This window comes from Acyrthosiphon pisum, chromosome A1 (genome assembly GCF_005508785.2).
Source record: "Acyrthosiphon pisum isolate AL4f chromosome A1, pea_aphid_22Mar2018_4r6ur, whole genome shotgun sequence".
NCBI classification, from domain to species: domain Eukaryota; kingdom Metazoa; phylum Arthropoda; class Insecta; order Hemiptera; family Aphididae; genus Acyrthosiphon; species Acyrthosiphon pisum.
This window is the reverse complement of record NC_042494.1, coordinates 5,105,015-5,115,489: the sequence shown is the minus strand read 5'-3', so window position 1 is coordinate 5,115,489 and position 10,475 is coordinate 5,105,015. Positions and strand designations below refer to the sequence as shown.

Here is a 10,475-nt window from a genome sequence, read left to right as displayed (position 1 = left end):
ACTTAATGGTTTTTTACTCGAAATCGTCATCGTTTACTTTTAATTTATCGCGTAATATTATTTGAGCCCAAAAATTTCAATTTTTGTTCAAATAATAAGGATTTAAATCAGGTATATTATATTACTTTAATTTAATTTTTTTCTAATTCGTTATATTTATATTATAACAAACAGATAAATCATGATAAAAAAACAAATAATTTTGATTTTGGCATAACACGTAATATACCTACAACAATACATTGACATAATATTAGATCATTATCTGAATAAATATTAGGTATCGGTGCCTGGTAGTTAATTATCATACCATAATGATATATCGGTCGAGATGAAAAAAACAATTGTTAATTCAAATCATAAAATTATGTACCTTTTACTAGTGGCTACTACTTATATCATCATAAATATATTTACTAGCTACTCAAAATGTATTTTTTTTACTTGCAAGACACTGGTATAATTTTATAAAACAAAGTAATTATAATTTACAACATTTAAAATAATAGTCATACATTCAAATTACAAATGTTTTTTTTCTTATTTATCTCAACATTTTATGAAGAAGTTGATGTTCCCCAAAATTGTTGACACATTTATTTATAACAAAAAAAATTCACTTCGTAATTTTACCTATATTAATTTCTCATATATTGTATTCCCTTATTTCATATTGATAATAATTTGCTGTATTATATTTTGAACATCTTGAAATGTTCAAAAGACACTGAATCAGGTAACAAAAAAAATGAAGACTTCTCAGTTCTGGCTGAAATGTTGTATTATTTTTATACTTATGTGTACTTGTATTCTATTGATGACTATTAACCTAAAACAGCAACAAGTCGAAATTTCTAAAAAAAATGTAAATGAAAAGCTGTCCAAAGTTCTTTTAGAGCTCGATTTTCTGCAAAAAAATAATGCTGAACTAAATCATCGAATTCTCATCTTAACTCAAAGGTACACCATATTATTATAAAAATTATTAGATTTCTACCATGTGATGAATGATGATCATAAAATATAACGTATTTTTGTACATAAATATTTTATATTTTCAGGCTGAGGATCGTCAAAAATAGTGTAAGTATTCATTTATAGTATCGTATTCTCATTACCCAAAGACTTTCACGTTATGTTGATATAGGTATTATAATTATATTTTTTTTACGATACGTAACTACATAAAATTAAAATTCTCAAATTATATGTTTCTCATATTTTTGAACATTTTCTCCGAAACATACATAAGTATGAAATACTTAGTACTACCTACCTGCTTATTAAAATGCAGTGGCCAGTTTAGGTCAATTTTAGATTAACATCGTCCACTACTCGTACCACCTATAATATCGTGTGTAATTCAGATTATAAAGAATAATAATACTTTGTCAAAAAAGAGCCATTTTGTTCAAATTATGGCTTGCTGCTTGGCCAATGCTTTCCATATCAATATTTGATATCGACCAACACCGTAAAAAAAATACTAAAATCATAAATTTACAAGGCCGGACATTAATGAGTTTAAAAGTTAAAGTTAAGTTACTTTTAACAAAGTTACATTAAGAGTTACTTATCTTAGATTCTGAGCTGAGCGATGAATGTGTTGATTTTACAATGATGTGTGTGTTTTTTTTTTTTTTGTGTCTGTCATCACTTTTTAGGACAGTAAAAATGCTTCGATTTTCTTCAACAGTATCTTTTCTAATAGGAAAGTGAATCTAGTTGGTACTTTTGGGGGTCAAAAGTAAAAAGTTCTCGGTAGTTTTCAAAAGTGAGGTGAAAAACAAAAGAAAAATTAAGGAAAACCGAAAAACGGGAATTTTTACGCAAAAACGATTTTTGACAAAATCGATATTAGTTTTTGGTGCAATTCTAAAACAAATGACCGTAGGTACATAACATTTTGACTGAATGCTTATATTAACATTTTCTATACACCATAACATTTTCCAAATATTAGTTGAAGTTCAAATTTTGACAAAATTTATCAAATTTAAAATTTAACAATTATTTTGTAGTTAAAAATTTATAAAATGTTCAACTTTTATAGCTAAGGATTGAAAATTTAAAACAAGGTTCCACGTAAATAGGTTATATATAAAAATTACTTTGTTCACAATAATATCATCAAATATACTTCTTAAGCGACACACACTTGCCCACCTTTTTTTTTTTTTAGATTCTGAGTTAAACGATGTATGTATTGATTTTACAATGATGTGTGTGTTATTTTTTTTATTTTTTTTTTGTGCGTGTCATCACGGTTAGGGCCAGTAAAACTGCTTCGATTTTCTTCAACAGTATCTTGTTCGATTGGAAAGTAAATCTAATTGATGAATTGGGAGGTCGAAATTTAAAATGCCTAATAGTTTTTAAAAGCGTCGGACAAAACAACCTACAAATTAAGAGAAAACGGGAATTTTTACGCAAAAACGGTTTTCGATAACATCCATATTTGTTTTTGGTGTAACTTTAAAAAAAATAAACATAGAAACATACAATTTTTACTGAATGTTTATATTTTTATTTTCTATACACGATAAAATTTTAAAAATATTTTGACTCGTTTTGAGCTGTTTACGGTCTATTTAAAATTTTTTTTTGGTTTTTTTTTCTATAAATATTAATACAATTGTATTTGTTGGGTAAAAAGCATGACAATTTAATTCAAGGCTCCTGATATCTTGTTACAATATCAGTTGAAAAATATTGAAAATACACAGGCACAATTTTTTTTTATAAGCATTTAAAATTTGAATTTTGACAACATTTATCAAATTTAAAATTGACAAAACGTATCTAATTTAAGTTTGAATAATTATTTTGTAGTTAAAAATGTATAGAATGTTCAACTTTTATAGTAAAGGATTGACAATTTAAAACAAGGTTCCACGTACATTACTTTGTTCACAATAATATCATCAAATATACTAAGTAATATCATACAACCGTCTTCGCTCAAAATCGTTTTTCTTATACAATGATATTTTATCATTGAATTCAAATTTAACACCATCCATTATAGTGACCCACTTGTAACTTACTATACAGCAGAGCGACATCCACTTGCCCACCTTTTTTTCATTAGTCTTAAGCACGGCAACTAAGGCCATTAGCTGTATGATGGTACTGTAGTGTTTTTGGTACAGTGAGGAGCACGGTTGGTGGAACACGTTTTTGTGTTTGACAGAATTTTCTAGTGGGCCCCCGTAGGTATCTGCCATGCACAGGTGGGGGATGGCGGCCTCTCTCTCCGGGCACTGTGACTACCCAAAAAAATTGCCACCTATGGCCGGGTTCGAACCGGAGTCAATGCGCGTCGCAACCGACACCTTAGTCCGCTCAGCCACTCCGTCCCCCCAAGTATTATTTATAAATTATGATGGTGTATGTATTCTAAATATTATGCACCTACTAAATTGAAATTTATAATATTTTTACAATTATTGTTTATTCGGTTTATTGTCATTACCTATTGATAACTGATAACGCTGATATAGCACTAGACCTTGCACTGATTATGAATCGACATCGTGTTATTATTCTAAGACTGTCCTTGGTCAATGTAATCCTCAACTTCAATCATCATAGGATTGATAATATTTCTGTACTTATTCAATTGAAAGAACGTAACTTTTGTCATTATTTATAATTGTAATGACTATAATAACTATAGTAAGTAATAACATATCCTTTAAATACAATATTAATATACCGAAACAATAATAAATATTGTTAGATTTAGATACCTTCCGTGCATAAGTTCAGCTATAATAAACATGTATATTATATTGAATGCACATGACTTACAGTACTCAAACAAAATAAAATTAGAAGGCCCCACCAAAGAGTATGAACTATTACGTCGCCGTATTTATTTCAACACGAAGGAATTTTGGTACTACGTCAGTTATGAACTACGGTTGTTGGCTAAAACGGTCGAAGGCATAAAACCGTTCACAATTCGAATGAAAAAAAATATCAATGAGCACTATTTATCGTTATTGAACGACATTACCAAATTGGCAACTGTCGATGACCATACACGGTGGAGACGGAAAGAATATATCTATTTGAGAACTCTAGTCCAAAAGAGACTGAGATTTTTACAAAATCCGGAAGACTGTTCCAAAGCGAAAAAACTCTTTTGCAACTTAATCTCGGTAAATATAAATACATATAAATATTATACTTATCATCAAACCGTCTGTAATATTGTATGCGAAAACGTGTTGTGTAGTATATTAAAGTACAGTGGGGATCTAGGATTTTTTTGGTGGGGAGACAATACTATATTTAGCATATTATATAATACAGCTATTGTGCCATGTTAGGGCAGACCCATTTGGTCCCCCTTAAATCAGCAACTGTTTAAATGTTTGCACTTAGGACCGTCGGTCATGTGGATATGGTTGTCGTCTACATCATATCGTCAATTGCTTGGTCGTCGCTTATGCTACCAATAGGACATTGTTCCTAGACAATCTCCACAATTGGGGGTTCACAAGCGGTGGATTTTCATCGCTGTTTTTTCCACTAAGCAATACATGCACGTCATCATTAGACAAAAATGAAACGGTCCTGCCTTGGCCAGGTAATATTACCTATGAATTTAAAATTACAACGTTTTCCAATATCATTATTATTATACTGATAAAAATATAATGTTTGAGTAAATAATTTTATTTATATAGGAACTGCAGGTTCAACTATGGAATTTCTATCATTGGCGCCTTTATATTTAAATATATCTCTATTAGGTTAGGTTGAAAACGGTAAAAATTAAAAACGGCACGCACGCGAGACATTTAATTTTTATTCGAGACATTAATTTTTAAATACAATAGCGTTTATCTACTTTAACTTTAAAGTTTAAAAACAGTTTTATTTATAATATAGATCTATTCAAATATATAAAGACACTAGTGATTGAAATTTGTGGATGTCCCGACTCCCGAGTTCGTTACGTATTTAATTTTTACCTTTTCCATAGCCCAAATGCGTCCTCGGTCTGCAGCCAAAACTTTTAAGCAACAGAACCAAAAATCAACTATTTTAATAAAAAATATGCATAATTGTATACGTAATTTTTACTACAACAACTTTGGTAATGGTGGAAAAACCACATTTTATTTTAATTTTGATAATAACTGAGCACGGCTACGACTAATTTGCAGTGAATAAGTGTAGGCAGTAAGCTTCTGCGTGAATTAGTGCAATTATAGATATTATTTCCTTTTTAAATAAAGATAATTTCTGGACGCACTCGGGAATCTCTCAAAATATCCGCTTAAGAATAAAATAACAAATACTTAGGAAGTAAAGTATGCTCTTGTTTAACATCGAGGTTAGGTTCCTAGAAAACACAACGTTAAGCGAAAAAGCGTAAAGTGAGACAATTTATAAAGGTACCTACTTAATTAGAAAATTATGTTTCTTCCTATTAATATAACGAAGTAAAATATAATACGTACCTAGTAATAAGTAATACACGACAACTGTATAGTGCAGGACGGGAAAATCATCATTCAATAATTTAAAATCGATCAAACGAAGAACTAATATAAAATATCACGTAAATACCATAATAATATGACAGCGACCGACCGCAAACACAATGCATGTCCGGACGATGCCGGGTGACGGTCTTTGAGGAACAAAAATGCCTGGGTGGTACTTAGCAGAACAAATCTATTTATTAAAGATATCCACGATGTGGTGCAACATATAATATGTATATTCTTCTGCGACCCTTATAAACACATTTCCCTCCGGACAACGACTCAGGTCTATCCGGTAAGCTTCGTATGATAGGCGCGTACCTATGTAAAATCAATAACAACATTTATCTGAATGATCCCTTGGATTCTGAAGTTGTGTATGCGCTACACGGCCCACACGGAAAGTTGACTAAAGTTAAATTGCGAACAATTAGATATTAAAAACTACGTTATACTGATACTGTAGCACCATTTGACGGAACACAAGGGCTTAAAATACAACGATGTAATAACGAAACAACGTTACATGCGATGCAACGCGTTAAACAAGGACTTGTCGTGTTTAAAATCCTATACAACTATTTGAATAAGTTTCTTAATCGAGCACTGTGCGAGGTTGGCCATTAGAAAATAATTGGGAAATATTTACATACGACACGTGGTATTATAAAATAATGTTTTTACACTTACTTAAATATAGGCAACGAAAGTGTCCAAGTGGTGAATCTCACTCTTCCCATCGCAGTGCCTGATGGTTCGAGTCGTATGAGGAGGCCACTGCTGCCGCCGTTCGACCCGCTTGTGCTGCCCGAAGACTTGAGCCATAGGATACAGGTGTTGCACGGCGAGCCTTCTGTCTGGTGGATAGGACAATTCGTCAATTATATAATCCGGCCACAATTATCAACAATCGACATGTTTCAAGGATATGAAGATAACATGGCATTTCAAGTGCCAACCGTCGGGTAAATATCTATTATAATAATACTATATAGATACTTCGACACATTGTCGACACCATATCTAGTTTGTATAGGTAATACATATTTTGAATGTCATATCAATTCAATATTTATTATCAATGAAATTAAAATGTATTTTTTTTTTTTAAAAGATTTGTTAAAAACGTCATACGCTTAGAATTTAACTGCATGTTTCTACGCCACTAGACTTTAACGCTTATACTGGTATACCCATTCAAATATTATATTAATTTAAAGTAAACTCAAATGAGTTAATTGTTACAAAAATATGTATAGTATATTAATAATATGTAATAAATCGCTGTAAATTATATTTTTTATAATTTATGGGTCCCCTACTGCAACAACCAGGCAAGTCAAAATATTTCCGAAATTTACTTCTCCGTGAAATCGAATTTTCATGGAAGAAATACTTTTATATTGGTACAACAATCATATTATAAAATTAAATTTTTTTCTCATACTTATGATTGAAAACTATCGATGTGGAAAGATTTGTCATTATACTAAAACTTGGATAAATTTGTCAGAATTAATTTTATATGTTTTTAGAATTTTAATTAGAAAAAATCTCGAATTATAAGGTCCACCATGGCCCACTCTATACTATATCATAATATTATAGTATAGGTAGTAGGTACCTGCATAATAATATAATATAAAACTGAGTCTATAGTCTCACATACGTGACGATAATTGTAGTTTTCAGAGGAACACGGTGATTTATTTTGTGTTTAAACGGTAACTGATAAGTGATAACAACATAATTGTATACGTTTATTATTTTTAATTTATCATAATAGTTATTAAAGTTAATTCGCCTAATTTAATGGAATGTTATAACATTATGTGTTATGCACTATTAAAATTGCATACACAATACGCCGTGATAATAAAATATAGAATAATACGTAATAACCAAAAACTCGATTCTTTTCCGAATAAGTCTGATAAACTTCAACGATAAGATGATGGCGAGGACTTATTTTGGTTAAAACATATTGTAAAGAGATTAGGTTTATTACAAAATTGAAAAAAAAAACTATAGTAATATTGTCATTTATCAATGTGTCATTGTACATACTGTCTTTAGCGTGCACATTAGACGAACGGACAAAATTGGTTTGTCTCACAAGCTTGAAGAATACATGTACTACGTCGAACAATATTATAAGCAACAACAAATGAATGGTAAAGATCTGTTTAAGACAATATATTTAGCCACCGACGATCCAACGTTATTCAAAGAAGCTTATAAGAAGCGAGTTGAAGTTGTGTTATTTTTATTATATAATTATTATAACAGTGCCATGTTTTAGGTATCCTGACTACCACATATTTGGTGACCCAGAACTATCTAAAACTGGGTCCGTCGCAACCCGTGAGTTGGACAAGTCAATTGTGAATATCAACATCGACTTATTTTTTTTATCTCGGTGTGACTATTTAGTTTGTACTTTCTCGTCGCATGTACGTATAACTAATTATCTTACAAAATATTATAACAGCTTAATAAATTCAACTCTACTAGTTACACAATTATTATTAAACTTATAACAACTATTATAGTACATTAATACTATGAATAATTTGCTTAACTTTATACTTATGCATGTAAGAAACTTGAATCAATTTAATTTCTTAATTGGTATAGGTACAATAGATAGAACATTTTTAAGTTTCCTATAGTATCTAAACAGTCATAATTTCATATATCAATATATTTTAATTTTGGCTATTATAAGCTTAATATTAAACAATAAACAGGTGCTTGCTTATATTTTGGTATTTTGCCTATCATCGACTTTTATAAATGTATAGTATTTTTTTCTTGAATAATTTTTCTTAATTAAGAGTTTTCAATTTTAGTAATAAAAAAATTATAAAATAAATATTGATACTGGTGACTACCAGTAACGTATCGATTGGACGAATGGATAGACAATGGATACAACGTAGGTGTATTGTGTAAACACTTGTTTAGAAAGCTAATAGAATTGTTACAATTTTATACCTATTATGCTGAATCAAATATAATCTGTTGCTTAAAATAAAATAAAATAAACCTAATTATGCTTATGTTAGTTTCATAATGAAAGAAAAACTATGCATTTTAAACACCTAATTTTTCTCGCAGGTGTGCCGATTGGCTTATGAAATAATTAATGGTATCAAATATGCAGATGCATCAACTCAGTTTACTTCGCTAGATGACATGTATCATTTTAGCGACCAAATTCGTAGACTGCATGTTGCTATATTACCTCATAAATCAAACAGACCGCAAGAAATGGATTTACAAGTGGACGATGAGATCGAAGTAATTGGAAATGAATGGAATGGATATTCGAAGGGAACACATTTGAGAACAAACAAAACTCTTCTGTATCCTACTTTTAAGGTAGCTATTTCTAGTAGCTCATTGCATCACGTGCTTATTAAATACCTTATATATTTTATTATAAGTATTAAAAAGTATAATATTATAGTATTTTATATTATTTTACATATTAGTATTGTTTTAGGTAATACAAAAAACTGAAGTCATGTATTTTGCCAGTTACCCTGATATCAAAATAAGCTCTGAAGAATTGGAAGATTAATTATTGCGCAATACCTTTATATTACTAATACATAATATACAATATTATTATAACTTGGGAACATTGTAATGAAGATTGAGGAAATAAAAAACTTATAGGTAGTAAAAGTGTTCGATGTGTATAATGTTACAGGTATGGTCCAAAAATGGGAAAAGTACATTTTCCCGGAAATTGTAAGCCTTATTCATATTAACAATATAATGTATATATTATATCCACCTTAAATATGTAAAAATATGTATTCAATCGTAAGTCATTATCCAGATAATTTATACTTTAAGCGATGAGCTGTGGTTATAATAAGTAGACTTAGTGGTTAAGTCTTATTAATTCGGGAACTTACAGGATAATCCATGAAACGTAAAGATACCTACCTAGGTATATATCTTGATCGTATGCTGATTATGTTGGTACAATGGTCAATACGCCAAACTCTTTAAATGGTCAATCTGAATGTTTCTACGTTGAGAATCTACTGTTTAAATTATTATGCAATTTATGAGTATGCAAATAATAACAATTTAAAAATTCTCATAAGTATTATTAAAATATAATGTACAAAGCTTTTACTACAGACACAGATAATGTTCTTAACTTTAAATTGTATAATTCGCTCAAATACTAAAACGAACAACAAAATTTAATACAAGGTTCTTCATAAGTTATTATTAGTGTAGTTAAAAAGAGTTGAACATGAATCCATGATAATTTTTTATGAACGTCTGAAGTTAGAACTTTGACAATTTCTTCAAAATCTCGAAAATGTAGAAAATTATTTTGTAACTAAAAATTTATAAAATGTTAATTTTTTATATATAAGTATTGAAAATATAAAAGAAGGTATCTATAAGTAGTTTATATTTTAATCAAAAAATCTAAAAAATATACACATTTTTTTCCATAATATTTTCATAATATTTGTGTATAATCATAATAATTATACCAAACAACTGAAAGTATTTAATATGAAAGTACTCTCCTCTTCTGGTTTCGGGGAACCCCTATTGTCTTGGTTCACTTCATATCTCCTCAATAGGAAACAATATGTTAATATCAATAAAACGTGTTTTGACTTAGTTGATATAACTTCAGGCGTGCCTCAAGAGGACACCTATCTCCATTATTATTTGCGTTAATGATATAAATAAAATCTTGCGGAATAGTCGTTTTTTGCTATTCGCTGATGACATTAAGTTGTTTCTCCAAATTATTGACTCCGTGCAAGACTGTGTCCACCTCCAAGAAGATTTGGAGTATATGGGTAGATCGGGCTTCCAAATTCGATTAAATCTTAACGCATCAAAATACCACGTAATGACTTTTACAAGTCGTCGTGAAAATGTTAATTTTATATATTCTGTCAACGGTGTTAGTTTGAAAACCTC

General features: G+C 29.8%; 1 protein-coding gene across 2 annotated transcripts; it reads left to right on the top strand.

Moving 5' to 3' along the window:
- The first annotated feature begins 487 nt into the window (after positions 1 to 487).
- Positions 488 to 9,746, top strand: LOC100166386 (alpha-(1,6)-fucosyltransferase-like). 2 transcript variants are annotated; one of them, XM_029486550.1, is made up of 9 exons: positions 492 to 960; positions 1,062 to 1,083; positions 3,816 to 4,166; positions 4,393 to 4,597; positions 6,205 to 6,469; positions 7,581 to 7,748; positions 7,807 to 7,957; positions 8,625 to 8,888; positions 9,013 to 9,741. In XM_029486550.1, exons 1-9 carry the CDS (start codon positions 749 to 751, stop codon positions 9,088 to 9,090), a joined length of 1,716 nt encoding a protein of 571 aa, XP_029342410.1. In that variant the 5' UTR covers positions 492 to 748; the 3' UTR covers positions 9,091 to 9,741. The 2 variants fall into 2 exon arrangements, with proteins under 2 accessions (XP_029342411.1, XP_029342410.1); XM_029486551.1 differs by lacking the exon at positions 7,581 to 7,748 and having other exon boundaries at positions 488 to 960; positions 9,013 to 9,746.
- Positions 9,747 to 10,475: the final 729 nt, after the last annotated feature.